Here is a 25776-nt window from a genome sequence, read left to right on the forward strand (position 1 = left end):
AGAGGCAGCCCCTGATCGTTGGTTTCCCTTGTTGTGGGTGGTGATTGTATTGAGCGGTGTGAGGAGTAACGAGCTTGAATGTTGACTTGGAAGCTGAAATTTCATGATTGCGTTTGGTAAAGAAGGAGGTCAGCTCTGGCAGAGAGTTATTGAGTTGTTCGGTAAGTCGTACGGTGTCGGGTCCGGTTGTGTAGATGGTGAATTTCTCTGCGCAAGAGATTATTTTGATGTTCGGCGGAGGTGGTGGGGCTTTGGAAACGTAGTGGTTGAAGAGCGACGGGGACAGCATGGATCCTCGTGGTACCCCAGTGTGGATGATTCGTTGTTTCGAGGCATCGGTACGGAATTCGGTGTAGGATGAGCGCCCATGTAGATAGTTAGTGATCCAGCGTGCGATTGAACGAGGCAGGGTGGAATCGATAAGGTCGTTGACGAGTGTTTGATGGTTGACAGTATCGAAAGCTTTGCTGAGGCCCTGAGAAGTAATGATAGTGCGGTGGGCAGGATTCTTTTAGTTGAGTCCATTGGTGATGTTTGTCAGGAGAACGAGAGCCGCGGTGGTAGAGTGACCGGGTCTAAAACTGTGTTGGTGTTCGGCGAGTATAAGGTGTTCGTTGATGATTGGCAGGAGTTATTTTTCGAGAACTTTGACGGCTGGGCAGAGGAGAGAGATCTGTCGGTACGAGGAGGCTTGATCTTCTGGTTTACCGGGTTTGAGTAGAGGGATCAGTTTAGCGGTGTTGTAGATTTCGGGTATTCGGCAGGCTCTGAGCGACTCGTTGAATAGTTTTGTCAGGTAGGTAATTCCGTGAGTTCTGAGGTGAAGGATTGTAAGCTTTTTCGGTCCGGTGGCTTTGGAAGGACGAGAGTGTTTTATAGCGTTGTGGACGAGGCCTGTGTGGGGCAGTCTGTCAAGTTGAGTCACTTGGTTGAACGTTTCGTGATCCAGTCAAGTTTGTTGGTGGTATTTTGCGTGGTGTTGGTGAAGAGTATGGGATGCATGCTAGAGGCCAGCATTGCCCAAGACCAGCATATCTTTCATCCTCCTTTCCGTGCGTAAGCCTGCTAAAGGGCAGAGTAGACTAAGGGATTACATGTTAAAAGACAATAGTACAAATCCCCTTCATGGAAATTAACCAGCGAGCTAATGAGAAGTAAGCCACCAATATAATCGCTCAACGCCGTATTGAAAACCGTCCAACAGCTCTATCCCATGCCGTCTAACCTAATCACGATTTTCGGTAAGCAACTCCCTACGCCATAAGGTGCTTGTACACGGGGATAGTGCAGACGGCTAGTAAATCTGGCTAGTGTCGGTTGCTTGGTGACTATCCGGCTAGTAAGCCTGTACACACGAGGAGAGTATAAGGTGCCGCTATCTTCTCGTTCGCGCCCGACAGTGAGTCGTTAGAAGCCGTCGAGTGAGGTTTGTGAAGATGGATAGTGTGATCACCTTCAACAACTTGAGTCTGTACGTCTTTTTTATACACCATATTCTAGCCCTTAAAAATACAGCGTCGGGAACAACTAAACCCTGACTAATAAGGTCTTCTTTCCGTTTCAAAATACTCGTTTCTCTCTTCATTTTGTTAGAGTAACCATCATGGAAAGCATTATACTTTAATTCATATTTTTGGAATATTTCAAAGAATAATTGAATATCGTCTGGAATCCACTTTGTTGGATTCCTCTTAGAAACATTATCGTTCAAACAAGCCATGATTCACGTGACCCAAGATACTTTACAGGAGCGGCACAGATGCTCTCACCATGGCAAAGCAGTGTTGGTTTAAAGTTCGTGTGGTGAGATAGGTCAATTGACTACAGCTGCTTAGGTGCCAGGATGACAATATCTATAGCATTTAGATGGTTGATGTTGGCTCCAGGGCTGATTTGAGCGTTAATTTGCTGGTCTACGGCTGCGCACCCTGGGAAGATGGGCGGAGCGTGTCTCGTTGTTGCAGGAGGTTGGTTATTTCTTTTGACAAGCCGGGTTTGGAGGTGATGTGATGGCCAGATGGAACGTTGTATTTGCTTACGTTGAGTACTATTTGCCGAAAGAGTTTTTCAGCTGCGGTGACGTCAAGCGGGAGGTCGGCTGTGCGGAAGACTTGTTCGGTTTCGAGGGTGAATTTTTTCCAGTCAACTTTGGCAAAGTTCGTGAGGGTGATTTTGGAGGGGTTGGCATATTGTCGTAGTCACCTTGCAAGGTGACGTGTTTTGGTAGGTGGTCGGAGGCAAGAGCTGTGGCGGTGGTCCAGCCCATGGGGCCATGTGTGAGATCAGGGTGTCCGAGGCGATTGAGATGTCCGGAAATGTGGGTTGTCCGTTGCTTGGTCGCCGGGTCGGGGTGTCCATGTTAAGGGGTCGCCTGCCGAAGACCACAACTGCCCTGGATGTAATGGACCATCATGATTCCTGCCTTCCGGAACGTAGCCTTCAACACTTCAAGCAGTCCGTATCTAGGCCGTGGGTCAAACCAGCCCTCGGTCGGTCACTTGTCGAAGGACGATATATTTTGGAACAGAACTATGCTATCTGAAACCTAATCTCAGATGCGGTGAACGTAAAATTACGTAATTTAACGATGCCCGGAAGTCAGATTCGATCCGCGGCCTGGTGGTGCACTGCAGGTGGTGGTCGAGGCCGGAGGAGGACAAAGCCGAGTGGTGCACGGCTGATTGGTGGAGATCCGGAGAGATCCAAGGCGTTCGATTCAGGGCTTATTGGTGCACAAAATTGGTGGTGCACGGCTGCGCTCCCCATGTTAAGCTTGCCGCTTTTGGAGTTGCCGAGTTCGTTGGCCATTCCTCGCCACGGGCGTCTTGATTGTTGCAGAACGCACTCCCTACTGATGTCGTTCTAGAACATTCTGGAAATTGTCGCAAGGATCGTCGTAAACCTCACCAGCACAGCACTGGAGTGGAAACCTTCATGCCCCGCTTCATTACGAAAAATGTAACATGTCCCACTTCTAGAATATGTTCGTATACCTCCGCATGCTCTTACCCCAACTTGTCACCTTATTTTACCCAATTAGCGATTTTACCTCATGTTGTCCTGCCTTTCAATGTTTTCGCGGCCAATGAGGCTGGGTTCGGTGCAGTGGTGGTAAATCGAGATAGGTGAGCAGGTAGGGTCATGTAGCGTTAAATTCTAAGAAGTGGGTCAAGTTTATTCAGTGGCTGGCGATTTGCGTCTCTTCTGGCTTCAAGGCCTACTACTCCCTCTAGCATTCTTTTTGACGGAAAAAATATGAACTGAAGTGTAAAGTTTGCTTTGCTGGCCTATGGCATACACCCCTGATATAGTAGATCTTACCTACCCAATATTAAACGCCAAAAAAACTATAGTCTCTTAGCCTCCCCAACGTCGGTCCAACGGAGATAGTGTACGTTTTAGCATAGCATAGCAATCTCGGCATCAGATGTTAGGCTTCCACAGCCTGTTGCCGATTCTGTTGTGCCTGGTACTCGTTTCTTGGTCCATATTGACTGCTGATCCTTTGATCAGCTCTAATAAAGGTGGGAAGCTCGTCTACACTGTAGACAAGGTCCCGCATAACACTGTCCAGTCTGTTCTTAAAGGCATCGACGCTGGGAGCCTCTACCACCTGTGCTGGCAGTCTGTTCCACCTCTCCACCACACGCTGGGTGAAAAACCTTTGACGAAGACTCGTATTGCAACGCTGCTTCTCCAGTTTGTAATGGTGACCTCTGGTGTTCGTATTCTTTTTCAGTTTTAGTATACTGTTGTCCAATTTATAAACATTGTGCGTGTACTTGTAACACTCGATCATATCACCTCTCACTCTTCTGTACGTCATACTCGGTATTTTCATCCGCTCAAGTCTTCTTTCATACTCAAGATTTTTTAAACCTGGTATTACTCTGGTTGCTCTACGTAACACACTCTCAATGACTTATCCTTCTTTTGAAGTGGTATCTCACACCACACTGATTCCCTTGCCTTGTCCAAACCTAAATTCAAATTAAAAAGTTGAGCACGAAATGACTTCCTGACCCACACCGCAACTCCCCTGTGACACTGTGCTGTTTGTAAATTAGTAAAACAGTCAAAACCCTCAATAGACAGTTCAACTGGCTGAATTTCTGCAACAGGATTCTTGGGTAAAACTTCTGTCACACATATCACATCCAAACTCTCGCTTTTTATTGTGGCTAAAAGTTCACTTCTTTTATTAATCAATGAGTCAGCATTTGTGTAAAAACACCTTAAAATAGGAACACTATTAGTGTTAAAACTGTTGCAATTAAAACTATCTGTAGACACGCTGTGTACATTTTTACCTCCTTTTAGTCTCTCCTCCTGTCAACTTTTAATTTGAGCCTGGGAGTACAGTGAGCTCATCCGTCGTCATCACTGTGAGTTATCCAAGCGGCTTCAAGACGAGACATCACGCAGCGTCGGCACAGTCGGTAGTTTGCGCATGCCGGCATCTTGGCGAGGAACTAGCGCGGCAGCGAGCACGTGTGCTTTTGTTCTAGAACATTCTCAAGGTCATAATTTATATGTGGTATGAGAGTAGGGGTATCTGTCATTTGTTGAAATGACTAACGTGCTGTACGTAAAATACCTATTTAGCTCTAAAGAAAAAATATGAGTTTTACTAAATATGTAAAAATTTCATTTTAAGGGTTGATGCAATGGTAATGCGAATCTGCTTTTTAACTGCGTGCCAAATTGTCAATTCCCCGAGCAGAGAAAATTGTTACGAAATTTTAAGTTTCGTTATTTCATTGTTGAAATTAGTTAGCCAAACAGACGCCATTAGCATAACGAAGCCTCAAACTAGTGAATGTATGCATAAATATAGCTGAAAGTTGAACCGATGAGAATGAAAAGAGTGTGAAATCAACTTTATCCTGATTTTTAATGTAAATGTGTAATAAAAAGACAAAAAACGTGTGCAATTGTTATAAAGTTGTCATTTCCAAGAGAAAAACTCACCTTTTAGTCAATTTTTTTTTATATATAATTGGAAAATACTCTGCAGCATTGTAAAACCCTAGCAAATTTTAATTAGGCACAATGTGCCTGAGTGAATGGTCGATTATTTACGTTTTTTGCACGCTTTTACGCAAAAAACGGAGAGTTAGGCCTAATGAGGGCGATTTGCGAACACTTGGATGCCAGACGTGTTTCTTAATCTGCTCTGCTTTGCAGTAACGCTACCATTTTGTACGCGCTCGTGCGCGGCAGGTCGCGATTGGTGGCTACTCCAGCGTCAATTTCTGTCCACCAATCAGCGGCTAGAACGATCACGTGATCGTTTACGTGTTGACGTCATCAACCACGATAATATTTTCATAATAGCGAAATTGAATAATATTTGAGAACAACTTACAAATCCTAAAGATAAATGCGTAACTAATTGACAAAATTGAAAATAATGATCATGTGGCCTCACTCTGAACACTTAATTAGGTTTGGGCGCGAAAACTCGTGTTTTCAAGTATAGACTCGCAGCACCTTGGGTTTGCGGAGTGTTCCTGCCGCGAGTGTGCTGGCAAGGCATGTTTTTCGTGTTGGTGTCGGGTTAGCCGAGACTAGCTACTAGACTACTAGTGGCCGATTCCTCCAAAAATAATATTCAAATTGGTTAAATTAATGTTGAATGATACTTTAAACTGCACATTTATGCAAAATTGTTGAACTTTAAACCTGGAAAGCAACGAGTTAGACCAAGACTGACAAGGTGACAACCTTCCTTATCATATGTGAGCCAAAATTTAGACTGCCAGCCTGCTAGGGTAACTTAGCAATTTTTCGAGCATCCAATAATTTTAGGTTTAACAGGAGTTATATTATTTAATGAAAGCGATAAATGTATTGAAATTTGTATTTGTAGTAATTTTAATTGTATTGCTCTGCTGCCTGTTTGAGGCTGTTTAACATGACAAATGAGAGAGCTTTTAGTTTTAGAAACTAGTTTATTTCTAATTTTCTGATCTAGGCTACTTCAAGATTTACTACTATACTAATCTCATCAAGATCCAGTGATCCACTAATCCCAATTCCCAGTTATATGTTTTTACCAGTTTTACATATGTACACCATTGAACTAGGAGCTAACTAAGCATTAGCGGTCTAGCCTGAAGCCTCTACCCTCTAGTCTTGATGCCTTGAGCCTTGGTCTCTGCTGGAAAAATTTGGTATTCTCCATACCCTAGCCTAGGCAGACACAGACACTGGTTCTGTGGTTCAGCTGCACAGCTGCAGCACTTCAGTGGTTGATTTTTCATTTCAGTCTAGCCAACCTGTCCCAAGATAGAAAATTTCCTACTTAGCTAATACCAAAATATTGTGGCACAAAAGTGACATAGCCTAATTTGAATAATTTTGCAATCTCCTATGTCCTATCTTATTATGCAATTTATCTAATAACTATTTGGGATTGGGAAATTATTAATCTAGCAGGAATTGTGCAGCTCCAGAAATTGCAGCCTGCAGGACAAAAAATTTATGACATTCGAGCCGCGAGATTTCATACCTACTGAAATTATATGATATTAGAGCCGCGATATTTCAGACAAAAATAGGACTTCTCCAGACTAGCTGCAGGAAAGCTATAGTTGTGGCTCTTAAATTGGAACAATGTACGTATAACATAAAGCATAATTTTTGTAGAATTCCTGATATTGATCATTTTATATTGTCAATTTTTGAAAATCATAGGCAGAATTATGAAATTTTTCTTACTTTACTGAAGAAGAAAGTAGGCTAGGCTGCTAGGGGCCTAGGGCCATAAAGAACTAGTGAAATTGACCATAAAAATGAGTATTTTGTCTCTTTCTACAATGGATTGAATGGAATTGCAGCTCAAAGAAATGGAATCATGGCTGGCAAACCCAAAATACCACTGCTCAAAAAATCCAGTCATGGCTCACCAAGTAGATATATTCCATGCCAGATGGCAGATGGAAAGTACATAGCATATAATATATATATATTTATTCCAAGGTGACTCCATGTCAGTTGACCTGGTGACCTGAATGACCTGACCTAATGATATCTACTTTCAATATAGACATTAGTAGATGTTACCAATCATCTACTACACATTCCATCCAAAGATTTTTCTTTGTCCAATATTTTATGTGTAATATGTTAAATTTTGAAAGCCACATAATATATCAATTAAATAATGTAAAATATGTGAATTTTTGAAAGCCACATAATACCGGTATATCAATTAAGTAATGTAAAATATGTGAAATTTTGAAAGCCACATAATATATCAATTAAATAATGTAAAATATGTGAAATTTTGAAAGCCAGATATTTATTAATATTATATGTTTTAACTACTATATATATAATATTATTTTGTTCCAGGAATGATATCATTTCCTATATTCCAGGTTCATTATATATGACTGTTCAAGCCCACCAGGTTACTGGTGCTGTGAGTAGAATAAATGTTGAATTTATTAATGATTTATTCTGTAATTAAATACATAATTAGAAGACTCAAACCAGTTAATTGCTCTTTCTTGTTATTAAATTGTAACAAAATAAGGAAACAATGACCAATGAACTGCTGCAGCCGCAACTCAAACATGCTGCCAACAAAAGTCTAGCAGAGTTCTTAAAAGTTCTAGACCAGCAGGGTTCAGCTCGGTGTGAAGTGTGCAACTTAGACCTGAAAACAAAGAAGCTTCTTAAAGACCACTTTGAAAAAACACACTGGCCTGAGGCTCTGTCAGTGGCAGGATTGTACTTTGTAACCTGTGGTTGCAAGCCTTCAATAAATGTTCAGGACCAAGCACCTCATTTGCACTGCACCTTCTGTAAGCAGAAGAACTGGTCTATATTGTCATCAAATCAACTGGCAGTTCACCTAGGGGATGTTCATTCAGTGTCTCCATGTTCCATGAGTGTTCAGGACAAGCCTCTGTGCCAACAGTTGACCTCCAATGAGGATTTGTTGAATAGCAAACTTACGTCACTCCTGCGCTCCAAGTGTACATTCCCTCATGAAGGAATTAGTGCGCCTCTTAACTCTAGTGTCAACGGATATACTGTGTTCAGAGCCCCAAGCAGCACACGAACAACTAATGCTATGGAGATTCCTATTGACGTGACACAAAGGAAGCGCAGTAGGACATACCAGTACGGTCCATTATCAAAGCAGCGCAAGCTTTCCCATGGTGATGATAGTTCACCACCAAAGACGTCAAGCCCTGTGGTGTTAAACAACCAGAAAATTGGAACACACATTTTCAATTCATCAAATCCTGGTCCTTCTAATATCCATGTTGCTAACAGTAAAATCCTAGCCAAAAGAATTGACAACTCAGATTCTCTGAAAGAAACAACAAATACTTTGCACACTGTGGACAATGAGATCCCAAATGAAGATATTGGACCAGCAAACACTAACACCTCAGCTCCCTCTATGGGGCTGTACATAGAACAGCAGCTGCATCAGAAGCCGTCAAGCTCCGAGCCTGTGCTGCAGGAAGTGAAGAAACTCAGTCTGCACGAGCAGCGGCTGCTGGAGCTGTACAGGGCAAGACTCAGCGTGCAGAAGAGCAAAGAACATCTCCTGCATGAGTCCCAGCAGCAGGAGAGTCATGATGTTCTCCCAGCATCAGAAGGTGATGGCAGTTCAAGCTTCGATTATTACCTTTTATCTTATTTATTTCATCTTATTTATGCATAGTTAACTCATTTTGACTTTATGTAGTGAGAATTAAAATTAAAATGTAACTGCAATTTCAATAAATTTAATATTTAATTAATTATTTTCCTTATTCTTTCCTAATTATTACTTTCTTTCATAATTTAATTGTTTTTAAATGCTTGTTCATACAGCATGTGGCTTACATACATGAAGTTTACTGGCCAAAGGTTGCTTATGAAAGTGGACAAACATTACATTGTGCAGTTCTTTGATAGGTTAGCATGCATTCTGAGCAACCACACCACAAAGCCTTCTTCATGATATGTCTCTACCATCTTGTTAGTGCTGGATTTTGTAGAAATAAGTAAGTCTGTAGCATTTGACCAGGAATTTAAAAGTAAAGAAAATAGCCTAAAAGTTCACCATTTCTTATAAGAGACAACGTTTTGGAGCATTTGATTCATGCTACTTGGTTGCTTCTATTTTTTCTTGATTTGATGCAGAGTGATCTTTATATTTTATTGTAGATCCAGTAGCAAACTCCTGTTAAATCTTCATTCAGCCTCATCATTCCATTTGTTCCTTATTGTTCTAGATGCTGCCACAGATGAGACATCACCCTTGCAAATAATGCAGAGGCACTCACAATCCTCTGGCTCCGGGAGTGTAAATGTGACCGTGTACGTGAGTGGCCGGCGCACCAGCATCGGATGCATCACGCAGAAGTATGCAGCCATCATCGCACGCAACATCATGGTCAGCTATTTCAGCCGGCACCCAGTTCGTGATGCCAAGTTAAAGATGACGCCCGTGGTGGCACTGAAATTCCTCACGCCAGAACAATGCAAGAAAATCATTCAGAAGAGCCGGCAAAAAGTTCTGCATCCTGTTGTCGTGGTGTCCGATGATGAAATTGAAATTCTTGATCCACCAGAGAAAAGTCAACCTCCACGTGTAGTGTTGAAGCCTAGAGGCGTTATAAACACTCCTGCAGATCTTAACCCGTATCTTGGGCAGCAGAAACGTGCACTTGGCAGCACCCTGCCATCAGGGTCAAATGTTGCTATTCCAGGTCCTTATTCTAAAACTGTGAAGCCTATTTCTGAGAATTTGAAATCCTCTGAGACAATAAAAACCTCTTCTGAGTCCCTGAACCCTTCTTCTGAGACCATGAACCCTTCTTCTGAGACCCTGAACCCTTCTTCTGAGATCCTGAGCCCTTCTGCGACCCTGAATCCTACTTCTGAGACCCTGAACCCTTCTTCTGAGACCCTGAGCCCTTCTGTGACCCTGAATCCTACTTCTGCGACCCCGAATCCTACTTCTGAGACTCTGAACCCTTCTTCTGAGACCCTGAACCCTTCACAGACTCTGAACCCTTCTTCTGAGACCCTAAAGCCTTCTTCTGAGACCCTGAACCCTCCATCTGAGACCCTGAACCCGTCTCCTAAGGGTCCAAAAGCTCCCTCGTTCAGGCTTAAACCCCTCAGCTCCCTGATCGACCCCTCAATCAATCTCGAGGCCCCAGTCCCCGCTCCGCCCATCAACATTGACGACGACTCGCCTGTTGAGGTCCCAAGTTAGTGCCTATCATTGTCATCTCTCATATAATTAATTAGAATAATAACAATTGAGAAGTTTTAATCTATTCTATTGACTTGTGTATTGTTTAATATGAATTATTTGATAATGTTGGTATAAGTATGAATGTATTGAAACATTGTACAGATGTAGTATAACATGGACACATTTCTCTTATAAGAAAAATTTGGGGGGGTGGATTATTGCAGGCCCTACACTCTCACCGCACCACCCTACACCACCACACAACACAACACTCACCACCCTACACCACCCGTCACCACCCTATATATATATATATCAGCAGGTGCAGCAGACAGTGCTGACGCTCTACTACGCGACCTGCTGATATCAGCAGGCTCTTATCAGCAGCCCCTGAGAGCTTATCAGGCGCCCCGGGACCCGTCCCAGCTGCAGGGCCTGTTGCAGCAGCCGGGACCCTCCCAGGGCCCCGTCTCAAGGCGCCCCCGGCCCCGTCTCTTTGGCCCCCTGCGGCTTGCCAACACTCGGCCTACCACCGTCAACTGGGTCAATAACAGCTGCCATCATATTGTTTTAGTTTTAATTTTTTGAGGGGTTTAGGGTTGGGTTGCTATTATTTGTTTTTATTTGTTCGGTTTAGGGTTGGGTTTTTTTATTTGTTCTTATATATGTTTTTATTTGTTCTTTTATTTGTTTTGTTTAGGGTTGGGTTCTTTTTATTTGTTCTTTTATTTGTTTTGTTTAGGGTTGGGTTGTTTTCAATAGTTCTGGGATTTTGTATTCGTTCTGCTAACATTGAGTGGGTAAATACAGATATTTGTTGAGATAGTTATGTACAATCATGCTCTTTTTGATAGATATTATTGATCAACAATATTTTGTTGATCAACAGTCTTATTGTTGAACAATCTTTTGATAGATATTGTTGGGCTTTTTTCAATAGGCCTGTTGTCCATTAACCTGACCATGATTCTTGCTTCACAAGAGTTAACATCAAAAACTTATTGAATCCATACATTCAATACATCCAAACAATGTTTCCGTATTCTCATAATATTCCTGTCCTTTATTTAATATTATATTTAGATTACTTAGATTAGATTATTACTTATTACTTAGATTAAGTAGATTATTGCCTATTTAATATTATTTTATTATTTGTATCTTTGTCTTGCAGGTTAAACCGCCAACCACCAGCACCCGTACCACCACCACAACCACCACCAGCAGCAGCGCCATTAGCCGCTCCCCCGCCAGCCGGTCCCCCTTCAGCCACTGGGGGGCAAGCAGCACCTCCGGGGGCGGTGGTCAAGCACAGAAGAAGAGTCTGAAGAAGGCCGCACACTTGGATGATTCGGTGAGGATATATAATAATAGACTCAATTAAAATCCAAGTTGTGAAGTGATGACATTCATTAAGAAATGAAGAGCTTGGATATACAATAAAATGTTCAATTAAAATCCAAGTTGTGAAGTGATGACAGTCATTACCAGTTCTGCCTACATTGGATATGATTTTGCATGCGTTTCATTTTCTTAATAAAGGATGAATGAGGTATAATGAAGCCACACGAACCTGAATGAATGAGGCATTAGTTACATGGAGTTGAATGAATGAGGCATGGGCCATAAACTAGTTAATTTCTAACCCCTACCACCCCTAACTCCTCCCATCTAACCCCTCCCCTAATCCCTCTCTCCCCTACCTAACCCCTCTCTCCCATAACCCCTCTCACCCTAACCCCTCTCACCCTAACCCCTCTCACCCTAACTCCTCTCACCCTAACCTCTCTCTCTCCTAANGGTGGGCTGCTGGTGGTGGTGGGTTGGTGGTGGTGCTGTGGTACCCGCGACGCTGTCAGCCTCTGCACTGAACGTGCGTGGTGGGCTGCTGGTGGTGGTGGGTTGGTGGTGGTGCTGTGGTACCCGCGACGCTGTCAGCCTCTGCACTGAACGTGCGTGGTGGGCTGCTGGTGGTGGTGGGTTGGTGGTGGTGCTGTGGTACCCGCGACGCTGTCAGCCTCTGCACTGAACGTGCGTGGTGGGCTGCTGGTGGTGGTGGGTTGGTGGTGGTGCTATGGTACCCGCGACGCTGTCAGCCTCTGCACTGAACGTGCGTGGTGGGCTGCTGGTGGTGGTGGGTTGGTGGTGGTGCTGTGGTACCCGCGACGCTGTCAGCCTCTGCACTGAACGTGCGTGGTGGGCTGCTGGTGGTGGTGGGTTGGTGGTGGTGCTGTGGTACCCGCGACGCTGTCAGCCTCTGCACTGAACGTGCGTGGTGGGCTGCTGGTGGTGGTGGGTTGGTGGTGGTGCTGTGGTACCCGCGACGCTGTCAGCCTCTGCACTGAACGTGCGTGGTGGGCTGCTGGTGGTGGTGGGTTGGTGGTGGTGCTATGGTACCCGCGACGCTGTCAGCCTCTGCACTGAACGTGCGTGGTGGGCTGCTGGTGGTGGTGGGTTGGTGGTGGTGCTGTGGTACCCGCGACGCTGTCAGCCTCTGCACTGAACGTGCGTGGTGGGCTGCTGGTGGTGGTGGGTTGGTGGTGGTGCTGTGGTACCCGCGACGCTGTCAGCCTCTGCACTGAACGTGCGTGGTGGGCTGCTGGTGGTGGTGGGTTGGTGGTGGTGCTGTGGTACCCGCGACGCTGTCAGCCTCTGCACTGAACGTGCGTGGTGGGCTGCTGGTGGTGGTGGGTTGGTGGTGGTGCTATGGTACCCGCGACGCTGTCAGCCTCTGCACTGAACGTGCGTGGTGGGCTGCTGGTGGTGGTGGGTTGGTGGTGGTGCTATGGTACCCGCGACGCTGTCAGCCTCTGCACTGAACGTGCGTGGTGGGGTGGTGTTATGGTGGTGGTGGGGTGTTAGGCTGGTGGTGGTGGTGTTATGTAGGGTAGGTTGGCCAAAAGAGTACTGCTGCTAGCTTTGGACGTTACTCATGCCGACCGCGACTATTGGCTTTTGTAGTAGTAACAGTGATATTAATACTATTGGCTTTTATCCATGAGGTAAAAGCCAATACTATATTGGTCGTACTGGGCCTTTAGAGCTAGAAGGTTAGGAGTGCCCCTAACAGTGTGGCAATTGGAGGCCGGCCGTACAACGGACCTTCACGTCCAATAGCAGCGTGATGAGGGACCTGGATAACTGTCAGGTCCTTACTGTACGCTGATAACTGTAATGAGTGTTAAAGTTGCAGTGTTACAGTTATGTTGTTACAGTAACTATAACGACTGTTACAGTAAGTGTAAAGACTGTTACAGTAAGTGTAAAGACTGTTACAGTAACTCAGTTACTGTAACGAGTGTTACAGTACCTGTAACGAGTGTTACGGTAACTGTAACAAGTGTTACAGTAACTAACGAGTGTTACAGTTATGGTGTTACAGTAGCGCAGTCCTATAGTATCAGCACTAAGAAGTGTTACACTAACGAGTGCTACAGTAACAGCACTAACAAGTATCCCATGTCACAGCACTAACAAGTATCCCATGTCACAGCACTAACAAGTATCCCATGTCACAGCACTAACAAGTATCCCATGTCACAGCACTAACAAGTATCCCATGTCACAGCACTAACAAGTATCCCATGTCACAGCACTAACAAGTATCCCATGTCACAGCACTAACAAGTATCCCATGTCACAGCACTAACAAGTATCCCATGTCACAGCACTAACAAGTATCCCATGTCACAGCACTAACAAGTATCCCATGTCACAGCACTAACAAGTATCCCATGTCACAGCACTAACAAGTATCCCATGTCACAGCACTAACAAGTATCCCATGTCACAGCACTAACAAGTATCCCATGTCACAGCACTAACAAGTATCCCATGTCACAGCACTAACAAGTATCCCATGTCACAGCACTAACAAGTATCCCATGTCACAGCACTAACAAGTATCCCATGTCACAGCACTAACAAGTATCCCATGTCACAGCACTAACAAGTATCCCATGTCACAGCACTAACAAGTATCCCATGTCACAGCACTAACAAGTATCCCATGTCACAGCACTAACAAGTATCCCATGTCACAGCACTAACAAGTATCCCATGTCACAGCACTAACAAGTATCCCATGTCACAGCACTAACAAGTATCCCATGTCACAGCACTAACAAGTATCCCATGTCACAGCACTAACAAGTATCCCATGTCACAGCACTAACAAGTATCCCATGTCACAGCACTAACAAGTATCCCATGTCACAGCACTAACAAGTATCCCATGTCACAGCACTAACAAGTATCCCATGTCACAGCACTAACAAGTATCCCATGTCACAGCACTAACAAGTATCCCATGTCACAGCACTAACAAGTATCCCATGTCACAGCACTAACAAGTATCCCATGTCACAGCACTAACAAGTATCCCATGTCACAGCACTAACAAGTATCCCATGTCACAGCACTAACAAGTATCCCATGTCACAGCACTAACAAGTATCCCATGTCACAGCACTAACAAGTATCCCATGTCACAGCACTAACAAGTATCCCATGTCACAGCACTAACAAGTATCCCATGTCACAGCACTAACAAGTATCCCATGTCACAGCACTAACAAGTATCCCATGTCACAGCACTAACAAGTATCCCATGTCACAGCACTAACAAGTATCCCATGTCACAGCACTAACAAGTATCCCATGTCACAGCACTAACAAGTATCCCATGTCACAGCACTAACAAGTATCCCATGTCACAGCACTAACAAGTATCCCATGTCACAGCACTAACAAGTATCCCATGTCACAGCACTAACAAGTATCCCATGTCACAGCACTAACAAGTATCCCATGTCACAGCACTAACAAGTATCCCATGTCACAGCACTAACAAGTATCCCATGTCACAGCACTAACAAGTATCCCATGTCACAGCACTAACAAGTATCCCNCCAACATGGCTGAATGAGTGGTCCAACATGGCTGAATGAGTGGTCCAACATGGCTGGATGAGTGGTCCAACATGGCTGAATGAGTGGTCCAACATGGCTGAATGAGTGGTCAAACATGGCTGAATCAGTGGTCCAACATGGCTGAATGAGTGGTCCAACATGGCTGAATGAGTGGTACAACATGGCTGAATGAGTGGTCAAACATGGCTGAATGAGTGGTGCAACATGGCTGAATGAGTGGTCCAACATGGCTGAATGAGTGGTCCAACATGCTGGATGAGTGGTCCGACATGGCTGAATGAGTTGTCCAACATGGCTGAATGAGTGGTCCAATCTCTAAAATGTATGGCTTCTGTACAGGCTTGCATTTAATCTATATCATAACAAAATATTCCATAATGAATGACAAAATGAACCTTACTGTGAATAATTTATAGTGTGCAGTGAGATGTTTTATATTTTGCTGTGATATTCCTTGCAATGACCTTAGAAAATTATGACAAATATATTCACATACCGTACTGAACTAGTTGATAAATATTCACATACTGAACCTTGCAATTGCAATGACGTTAGAAATTTATATGAAGCATTCACATACTGAATTAGTTGATAATTCATTTGCCCCCTACAGGAGCCTCGTCTTTCCTGTCCTTGAACCGCTTCCTCCCCATGGGTACTGCCAACCCTGCAGCGCCTACTGCTGGAGTTATCCCTGCCCGACCCTTCCTACAGGGCCCCGGGTCCGCCCCAGGGTTGGGTCCCCAGCCAAGGCCCCAATACCTCCAGCTCGCCGTCCTAGGCAAGCCCCCAGACGCAGTGCGCCATGTGCTCCACATCCAGACCCGGGGACCTTCTCCCAATGTCGTGGTGTCCTCTGAATCGCAGGGGTCGGGCCCAAACGTAGCCGTGTCCCAGAATTTATCTGGTAATCTTTTTACTCTCCAAGGAGCTGGGTTCAACGTCGGTGCGTCGCAAGGTTCAAGATTCAACATGATCGCGCCACAGAGTTTGAATTCTAATGTCTTGGGACCACGCAGTGTATGTCTCAACGTAATGGCCCCAAGAGTACAAAGCATCGCACCTAGAGGTCCAGGTCGTAACGTTGTGGTGTCCCAAAGCCTTAGTTTTAACAGGCTTGGTGGCAGCTTATTGATTACTCCACGATTACAGCCCATTGCGCCACGAAACGTTGGTTCCAATTTGGTGATTACACAAAATGGTGTTCCCAACATTGTTGTGTCACAAAACGGCATCCCGAACGTTGTTGTGTCACAACACGGCGTTCCCAACGTTGTTGTGTCACAACACGGCGTTCCCAACGTTGTTGTGTCACAACACGGCGTTCCCAACGTTGTTGTGTCACAACACGGCGTTCACAACGTTGTTGTGTCACAAAACCTTATTCCCAGCGTTATAGTTCCTCAAAGCGTTGTCCCAAACGTGGTGGTGCCTCGACAGCTTGTCTCAAACCTGATGGTGCACCAAAACCAGAATTTTCGCCCTGTCTCTCAAGCAAGTCTCAGACCGAATACCTTCCCACAAGTCGCCTACCGCCAACAACTCTACCGAAGGCCAGGACCTTCTTCAAGACCCCCAGCACAGTCGGTCGCAGGTGGCTCATCATACCTCGTCATAGCCCCCAAGGGAGTGGCAACGTCTCCTCCCCAGCAAAGTTTAGTCCCACCAGCATCCATTCCATCGTTGGGGTTTAGTCATGGCAATCACGGCACAAGTCACTTGTCCTCCAAGTCACCTCCTTCGGCTATAGGCGGTGACCTCGTAGGTCATTCCGAGTCCCAGGCCTCGCGGTTGCGGGAGTACAGAGCAGAGAAACGGCGCGTGCGGGCAGCACAGCAGAAGCGGGAGCGTGAAGAGGCCGTGGCGCGACACCAGCGCCGACTGGAGGCTGCCAAGGATGAAGATGGCTCTTATATACCCTCCCTCGTCGTGGATACAGTGACCGTCCCGCTTGAGAACCCGCCACCTCTGGGGCACGAGTGGGTCATCAGAATTGTGACGCGCGATGATGGTGACGATGATGAAGTGGGGGATCGAAACAAGAAACGAGTGGTGATTGATGGCCCGCGTCCTACTGCAAGAGACGTGGTGGCTGTTGACGACAAGTTGATGACTAATGGCAAGCACAAGAAAAGACCGGACCGGCATTTGGAAGCAAATAACTCTTTGCACTGTGATGGTGCTGAGCCCTGTAGTGATTCTAATGATGAAACTTGTGAGAAAAATACAAATTCTAGATTGATATGTGATAATAAATCTGCAAAGAGAAATTCTGATACAAGCTTGGGTTCGACAAACGTACCGAAAAAGGCGAAATTTTCTGTGAATTCAGAAATTGATGATGAGTTTTGTGGGTTCGGGGATCAGGTTCATAGTTCAACCAGGCTTAGGCTGGAGCGGCTGAAGGATCTTGCTAGTGGTGCCAGTGGGCGTGTAGGATCCAAACGTCCTACTCGTATTGACTCCTCTGACGACGACACTTGTTCCGAAGACGGTAAAGATGATGCTGATGAAGACAAATGTATGCACCAGAACAACGGAGGTTCTGCAGCGAGTGCGGCAAAAGTGTCTCTTGAAACTGAATCTGATGATGAGAAGCACGATGATGAGGTTAAAGATGTGGAGAAGCAAAATGGTGAGAAGCAGGATCTGATGAATAGTGGCATGAGACAGCAATCAAGTCGATGGAAGGATGGTAATTCGGACGACGACAGTGAGAGAAATTCAGTCACAAAACGGAAGTTGGTTGAAGAAATGGATGATGCCCATGTAAATGGTGCTGCAGCCGAGAAAAAGAAGAAAGTGTGTGACGAACAGGAGTCCTTTTCTGGACAGGAGAAAGGAGGTTCTAAGGAGGAAGGAGGTTCTAAGGAGAAAGGAGGTTCTAAGGAGGAAGGAGGTTCTAAGGAGGAAGGAGGTTCTAAGGAGGAAGGGTTACTTTGTGACGAAAAACTGGAGCTCTCTGACGTGGAGCAAAACTCTGGCGGAAGCAAATCTGGAGACAAACTGGAGTCCCAGACACCACCTGAAGGTGAAGGACCTACCAAGAAGCAGGACGACATCCCGGTCCAGAAAGTAGAGTGGGTGTTGGTGAGAACTTTGTCTCGTGTAGCGACGGGCGCGAAAGAACCGCGACGGAACACGACGTTTGAGCAGCTTGCAGGTTGGTTTCTGTGGCCCCATTTGTGGTGATTTATAATAATATTTTTTTTTTCGTTGAGTTGGATATATTTTCGTAAATTGGGAAGCTGTATTTTGTTGGAGAAAGCGTGTAACGGATTTTAATTACTTGAAATGAAGGTGTAATGCTTGAAATATTGTGGTTAGAATAACAGTTACAGTCTCTGATGTCATAGTCACGATCACCAACGCCCTTCTTAATCTGTCCTGGCCACTACTGAATGAATACTGAGCGATTCAATTATAAATATTAAAATTAAGTGGTATAATAATAGATATTCGACCCTCTAGTCTGACCTGGCCTCTATAAAATGAATGCTGAACAATTCAACAATTACTATAATAAAAGATATACACCCCTCTTGTCTGACCTGGGCCCATACTTTCAAAAAAATGGCCCCTGGCCTCTACAAAATGAATGCTGAACGATTAAAAAATAAATATAATAATAGTATAGACCCCTCTGATGTGTACTAGACCCCTCTGATGTGATATAGACCCCTCTGATATGTACTGCCCCCTACAGCTGTGCCTGTAGTGCGAGTGCGGCGGCTGGGGGAGGGTCTGGCGCTGTATAAGCTGCTGTGTCAGACCCCTCTGATGTGATATAGACCCCTCTGATGTGATATAGACCCCTCTGATATGTACTGCCCCTTACAGCTGTGCCTGTAGTGCGAGTACGGCGGCTGGGGGAGGGTCTGGCGCTGTACAAGCTGCTGTGCCAGACACACAAGCTCGGCATCACCTCCTACACGCGCGCCTCCAACGCCCTACACAGCGGTATGTTCTTGTGTTTATTATGTGTGTGTTATTTGTTAACCAGGAATTTAAAAGCAAAGACAATAGCACAAAAATTAACCATATTTTTATAAGAGAAAACGTTTCGGTGTCCAGCTCCATCGTCAGTTCATAACACAAAATTCTGTTCAGAAGAAGTTCAGTCCTAGAAACACAAATACAATTAATTAGTAAAGTAGGGCAAACAAAAAAGTTGCTTGCGATTCAAGCAAACAAGTGATTTTAAGTGTCATGTGTTATAATGTTTATATTATATGTGTGTTTATTTTATTGTGCTATATGTGGCGTGTGGCGATAGATCGGGTACCGTCAAACTGGGTAATAAGGGAATGTTTATAGCGTTTTTCTTCAATAAATTTTTACTATGAAACATTTCATAAACGAGTTTGTGCTCATTTTAAAGGTATTTGCAAAGGATATCGTATGTCATCTCTGAAAAAATTCCATATGCTATTCGTAAGATGCCAGGTATATGTATGCGATCTAGGGAGTTTGTATAGAATATAAAGTGGCTAGCTTTGTGTTTAAGAATCCGAAGGAACTGTTATAATATAGGATATTTTGTACGAGAACTTTATGATAAGGACCTCCTTATTGAGCAGCTGTGGTTGGAGTATGTATAGAATGTAAAGTGTTTCTCTTTGTGTTTAGGAATCTCAGGTGGGGGAACTGTTAAAATATAGGACTTTCCATACGAGAACTTTATGATCAGGACCTCCTTATTGAATAGCTGTGGCAGGAGCTTATAGTTATATACAAATAGAGATATTGTTATAGTTACATAGTTATAGTTACCTGCGCTCTGAGTGCCTACAGGGGCATCGTAGGATCTTGTTTGAACAGTAAGGAGTAGGAGCTTGCTGTGTCAGTGGGAGGAAGGATGTCATTGAGTCAACGGCAGATGCGTCTTGGGTTAGTCATAAGACGTACCTACTGCAGTCATTGTGGTAGGAACCTGCTGGGTTAGTAGTAGTACCGCAATAGGTTATGCTGAGAGGGCATGATGATGAGGGTCGTGATGGTAAGTGGCCACGAGGGTTGTGATGGTAAGATATTATCGTGATGTTATCACTATTATCTTGACATTGATTGGTTCTAAGATAGTGACCCTGAACAAAAATGTTCTTAAAGTTCGTGTTGTCGGTGCTAGAAAATTTCTAGGTTAGTTAGATGGGTTCTATGCGTGACACTACCAAATATTAACGACCAACTGCTTCATCGACCTATCATTTATTTAAATATAAATAAAAAATATTTAATAGTTGAGTATATACTGATAAAGTCAAGCTGTATATAGTTTGTTCACAAGATAATTTTGTGTGCAGACAAACGTCGCAAGTCTGAGGAGGAGACTCGTGAGAAACTTGCCCTGAAGGCGCAGAAAGCTCGGCAGCTGCTGCGTTGCTACGTGCATCGTCAGGAGCAGTTCCTCAGGGCCTACCTGCTGGGGGAAGAGCAGCCAGTGGATGATCCGCCGTTCAGCGCTAGCGACATCACCTCCTGGAACCAAAATCTGGTGGCGGTATTCCAGGACCCAGAGTACCGAGAACTTTTCCTGCTGCAGGTGCGCCAGCTGCTGCAGTTGGTGCGGGATTTGCGTTATGTCATGAGGACTATAAAAAATAATCCTCGAGCATTGCCCTGGGAAGGTGACTCTCAATTCTCCCTCCACGAGACACTCTTGCCCTTCTGGAGGCTCGCCAATCCCCACGAAGTTTGGCAGTTGGAAAAAAACCTCAACTGCCTGATCCGTTCGAAAACTACTCCTCTAGAGGCACTCCAGCGACGTGACTCAGTTCGATATGAGGCTGAAAACTTCGCTATGTTCCTTGACCTTGCATTTAATCCGTTCATCGGCAAGCCTCCCATGAGCGTGCAAGACTTCGTGGAGCTCTTTGGGATTTGTTGTGACCCTGATGACTTCTTCCCCCATTCTCTTCTTGGTCTTCCCCAGGACACGGCCTTGTCTTTTCTCTTCTTCCCATACGAACGCTCCCCGTGGGAGGCCCTCAACCCCAACAGCACTTCGAACGTCCCCCAAACAATCGTCTACGTCTCAGACGAGGACATTGTGAGGAATGGGGACATGCTCTCAATGGGTATTTCTTCTGCTGGAGAACCTAGCCCTCTACCTGATGGTGGTCATGACCATTCAGCCGACATGAATAGTCATGACCTGAATCCCAAAGATTCCATTCCAGTTGGTGGCTCTGTTCCTAACCCCTCCAGCGGTACGGTTGAAGTCCCCACAAGACAGGCATCACGGGTCGTCGTGGACGTAGATTGTTTGAGACCGTACAGTGGAGTGCCATTGTTGATAAAGTCATCTGATGATGTTGAGAACCTGGACGCGCCCTCGACCGTTGAAAAACTTTCTACATGCCAGACCAGCATCGAAGAAGACTCGGAAATGCTTACCTCATCTCATATGGATCTTGTTTCTAAACCTTTAGTAGGAAACCTACCTCCAGGCAGTGCTGGGTTGTCGACCACAATACAGAATTCAAACCAAGAAGAACCTTGCAACTTAGGCAGCGAAGAGCATGTAAAGAATAGTGAAACTGCTGAAGAGTGTCCAAGGCGATCAAGTGAAAGGGACGCAAGGGATCCCGATGATGCAGGAGAACGAGAAACCTTGAACGAAAAAGTCATCGAGAGAAATGGCAAAGCTTCTTCAGAAAATGTGACGGCTGAAGAAATTAATCATCCCGGGGAGAAGAGTTTAAAACGCGACATAACCTGCAGAAGAAAGATTGAAGAAGTCAAAGACCTTGAAGAAGCTTGGGGACATTCAACAAAATCTATGAAAGGTAACTCCGTAGCTAAGGGTGTGATCGATATCTCTGACGATGAGGGCTCGACAACACTTTCTGCTGGGGCAACTTCTGATGAGAACAGCAGTGAAGAGGCTCCAGCCAGGGGTTCTGGCACGTCGCGCGCATCAAGCATCGCTAACTGCACAGGCTCGGGCGCCAAAGATGATGACAAGTCTAGCGAGACCGGCGCTGGAATTGCCGACAGCAAAATAGAAAATGGAATCAACCTACGGCCGGCTGAAGGCAGCATTGAGGTTCGTTCCCAAGCGGAAACTTCGGAGGAAGACCCGCGGGCTGGTGAAGGCAGCATTAATGCTCCTTCCCAAGCGGGAACTTCGGAGGAAGGCCCGCTGGCGGCCGAAGGCAGCACTGATGCTCCTTCCCAAGCAGAGACTTCGGAGGAAGGCCCACGGGCTGGTGAATGCAGCATTGGTGCTCCATCCCAAGCGGGAACTTCGGAGGGAGTCCCACTGGCGTCTGAAGGCAGCACTGATGCTACTTCCAAAGCAGGAACTTCAAAGGAAGACCCACGGGCTGGTGAAGGCAGCATTGATGCTCCTTCCCAAGCAGAGACTTTGGAGGAAGGCCCAAGGGCTGGTGAAGGCAGCATTGATGCTTCATCCCAAGCTGGAACTTCAAAGGAATACCCACGGGCTGGTGAAGGCAGCATTGATGCTCCTTCCCAGGCAGAGACTTCGGAGGAAGGCCCAAAGGCTGGTGAAGGCAGCATTGATGCTTCATCCCAAGCTGGAACTTCAAAGGAAGACCCACGGGCAACTGAAGGCAGCATTGATGCTCCTTCTCGTACAGGAACTTCAAAGGAAGACCCACGGGAGGCCTTCTTCCGCCTTAGCAATGTACGTATCCCCAACCGCACTCCCGCAGAGCGCTTGGCTTTTGACGCAATTCTTAAACTTAGAAAAGTGCGAGATCGCTCGTTTTTTGTGCAGCAGAGTCAGAGACTGGAAACTAAGTATGGAATCCTGGTGTCGTCATTACTTGACAAAAATACAATGAAAACTCAGGTGGAGGCCAAACTGTTCGACAAGCAACTCTATCTTGATACTCTGTTAGGGGAAGCTGCGGATGCATCAAATCGAAATAAATTATTGCAACAAGTCAATATTCGCGGCTCATGGCCGTCCCAGATGGATGATAATACAGAGGTAAATACAATGGTAACTGCTAAGGAGCTCCGAGAAGCACGAGCTGCTGTAGATCTTCAACGTAGGAACCTGCAGAGCCTAAAAGATGTCATCGAAAAGAATGAGGCCATGAAAGAAGCCATTGTTCTCAAGATCTTGAAATTTGCTGAGAAGTACAATGTTATAGATTATCTGGAATATAGTTCATGTGTACTTAGCAAAGCAGAGACGAGTAATGAAGCTGAGAATAGCATGTCTCCTTTGGAGCCCGTAGCTGTCGACATCAATGCGCAGGATGTGGTCACAAATTCCACAGAGGTCTTGCCAAATCCCGACGCTGGTCCTATCTCTGCTACTGGGGAGACTCGTGATGGCCGAGCTTCTGCCGAAACTATCGATCGGGGCGATGATCTTGTGAAGGACACAACAATTCCTCCTTCCTCGCGCTCGAATGCAGAAGGATCTTGTGATCCTATGACGACTCAGACTCCTGCTCTCAATGACAGCACTTCGTCCGTGGAGATCCTTCCATCCTCCTCGACTCCTGAAAATACCTCCGAACCATCAGAACCTGTTGAGGCAAGGACATCCCAACAAACAGAACCCGTTGAGGCAAGGACATCCCAGCAACCAGAACCTGTGGCGCCAAGGACATTCACAGCATACAAGGCTATACCTGTGTCGATAAAGCAGCATATGTTGTTAGATATTTGCTGTAATCTCATTCTTTTGAAACGCTCTGAGTCAATGCCCAGCATGGTGAGGGTTCTGATGGGACCTGGTAACGCGGGAACATCGAACTTGAGTGCGACTGAGAACGACTCATCATCCCGACAAAACATGAACAAGGACACAATAGTCGCGTTTGGTTCAGGCATGGACACAATTGCCTTTGGTAATGTCCACACATTATTCCATTCAGAGATGCCAGGTACCGGGCCTGAGGGCAACAGATCAGGAGGATTCAATAACAAAACTGTCTACGGCCTCTCCAGCCCAGCTTTGGTGCCTCTTCTTCCCACCCAAATGGGGAAAATTTCTGGCACTAAAGAACTTAGTGTGTTACCCATCCCTCCTCTCCCACTGCCCTCGATTCTCCCGCCCTACCGAACTGCTCCCACCAAAGTCCTTCGCTCTGAGTGCCAAATCAGCCCCAACAGTTCTATTCTACAGGGCGTCCCATATGCTGGCCAAAACTTCGATGAAATTCAGGTCGTGCAATCTGCTGGATCCCGACAGCATGTTGGGACCAGCCAAACGCTGGCGAACCTACGACCATATGCTCCTTCACAACTCTCCACGTTCCCCCAGCACGGCGCACCGACTTCTACTTCATCTCCTTTCATTGTAACATCGCGAGGTCAACTCGTAAGACCGTGGATACGGACCGTGGGAGACCCCGCGGTCCGAGGGCCCTACAATACCGCGTCGCACCCTAGCACGTCAACATCCGATAACCCTGCACCACTGCCTCCTCAACAACAACACTACGAGAACAGGAAATATAAATTTTCAAATGAAAATATATCTGTAGAGCAAATGACTTCCTTGATTAAGATTCGCTTGAATCAAGTTCAAGGAAAGCTGAAAGACTCGGCGTCCCGTGCAAGGGCCTTTGCGAAACAATCTCGGATGAAAGCTCGTGCCTTGGCTGAGAAAAGAAATACTCAGCTCGGCCTGGCAAGCAAGGCAAGAGAAACAAACGAGAAACTCCAAGGTAACAATGATAAAAGTCAGCCTGAGAATAACGTGAACCAGAACCGCGATCAACGTATCTCAGGCGATAACCGTCAGTCTCTTGGAGGTAAGAGAAAACGTATGGACGGGGCCTCTTTAGCAGAGAAGCGGCCCCGCCTCCAAGGGGGACCAACAGCCCCTCTTCAGAACCTGGACAGTGCCCAGCCTGTGTATGACCTCTCGGATTCTGACGCCGCGGACGATCCTTTGTCTACACCAAAAAATCCTGCAGGAAGCGTGGGTGACATTCCAGAAGTTGTACCAGAAACGTTGGAAGATCCGTTGAGTACCGAGCACAATGTCCCGAATGAAGAGAATCCTCCAGCACCAGCAGGAGATAAGACAGGACAAGTGGACGATAATCCTGCACTCAGCAAAGACGATGAAGACGTAGGTGACGTCAGACCACAACAGGTCTTTCAAATCCTCAGCGACGACGAGACTCCTCTTTTGGCCCGTGTGAAGATCCGTAAGAACCGACGTCGGGTATTGAACAAGCGAACCGTCGAGTCCGATACCACGTCTTTGTCAAGCACGTCACCGAGCGACGAGGATTCTGACGTTCGGGTCATGTCGGGGGACGAGTCTGGTCCCGACGTTGTGGTCATTTAATTATGTTTGTCCCCTGCTTCTCTTTATTTTACACGTTATTCCCATCTCTATAAGAGGTGACCGGCCGCGGCTGCAATCCATTTCACCGAATTGTGATCAACTAATATTTTCGTGGAAATATAAATGTTGAATATTTTTAGTTATGTTCTTCAATATTAGTTTTTTTGTACATGGGTTAACATAGTTTAAGAATAGCTATGCTTTGTACATTGTACAGCCTTATCGGATGTGTATTTATCTGAATTGAATCGGCTTAAATTACATTGTAAAGAATCTCTTTGGTTAATGAATGTTTTTTTCCCCATACGCATTGGAAGGTGGTGTTGTCAGTGATGTTGTCA

The 25776-nt window shown here is 45.6% G+C and overlaps 2 protein-coding genes across 2 annotated transcripts; both read left to right on the top strand.

The window, feature by feature from the left end:
• Nucleotides 1-5570: 5570 nt before the first annotated feature.
• Nucleotides 5571-15784, top strand: LOC125179441. Its single transcript, XM_047885282.1, has 6 exons — nt 5571-5719; nt 7386-8624; nt 9246-10229; nt 10539-10759; nt 11391-11570; nt 15761-15784. Exons 2-6 carry the CDS (start codon nt 7550-7552, stop codon nt 15782-15784), a joined length of 2484 nt encoding a protein of 827 aa, XP_047741238.1. The 5' UTR covers nt 5571-5719; nt 7386-7549.
• Nucleotides 15764-25721, top strand: LOC108682550. Its single transcript, XM_018171742.2, has 3 exons — nt 15764-18310; nt 18988-19107; nt 20451-25721. Exons 1-3 carry the CDS (start codon nt 15799-15801, stop codon nt 25433-25435), a joined length of 7617 nt encoding a protein of 2538 aa, XP_018027231.2. The 5' UTR covers nt 15764-15798; the 3' UTR covers nt 25436-25721.
• The last annotated feature ends 55 nt before the right edge of the window (nt 25722-25776 follow it).

Source organism: Hyalella azteca, unplaced genomic scaffold, assembly GCF_000764305.2.
Source record: "Hyalella azteca isolate HAZT.00-mixed unplaced genomic scaffold, Hazt_2.0.2 contig17489, whole genome shotgun sequence".
Classification (NCBI taxonomy): domain Eukaryota; kingdom Metazoa; phylum Arthropoda; class Malacostraca; order Amphipoda; family Hyalellidae; genus Hyalella; species Hyalella azteca.

What these genes read in the sequence shown, in the direction of transcription:
- LOC125179441 (XM_047885282.1), top strand. Translation starts at nt 7,550, where the DNA reads ATGACCAATGAACTGCTGCAGCCGCAACTCAAACATGCTGCCAACAAA. An exon ending in CTCGCCTGTTGAGGTCCCAA is followed by an intron (nt 10,230 to 10,538) that starts GTTAGTGCCTAT and finishes ATATATCAGCAG; the next exon opens with GTGCAGCAGACAGTGCTGAC. An exon ending in GGCCTACCACCGTCAACTGG is followed by an intron (nt 10,760 to 11,390) that starts GTCAATAACAGC and finishes TTTGTCTTGCAG; the next exon opens with GTTAAACCGCCAACCACCAG.
- LOC108682550 (XM_018171742.2), top strand. Translation starts at nt 15,799, where the DNA reads ATGGGTACTGCCAACCCTGCAGCGCCTACTGCTGGAGTTATCCCTGCC. An exon ending in GACGTTTGAGCAGCTTGCAG is followed by an intron (nt 18,311 to 18,987) that starts GTTGGTTTCTGT and finishes TGCCCCTTACAG; the next exon opens with CTGTGCCTGTAGTGCGAGTA. An exon ending in CTCCAACGCCCTACACAGCG is followed by an intron (nt 19,108 to 20,450) that starts GTATGTTCTTGT and finishes TTTTGTGTGCAG; the next exon opens with ACAAACGTCGCAAGTCTGAG.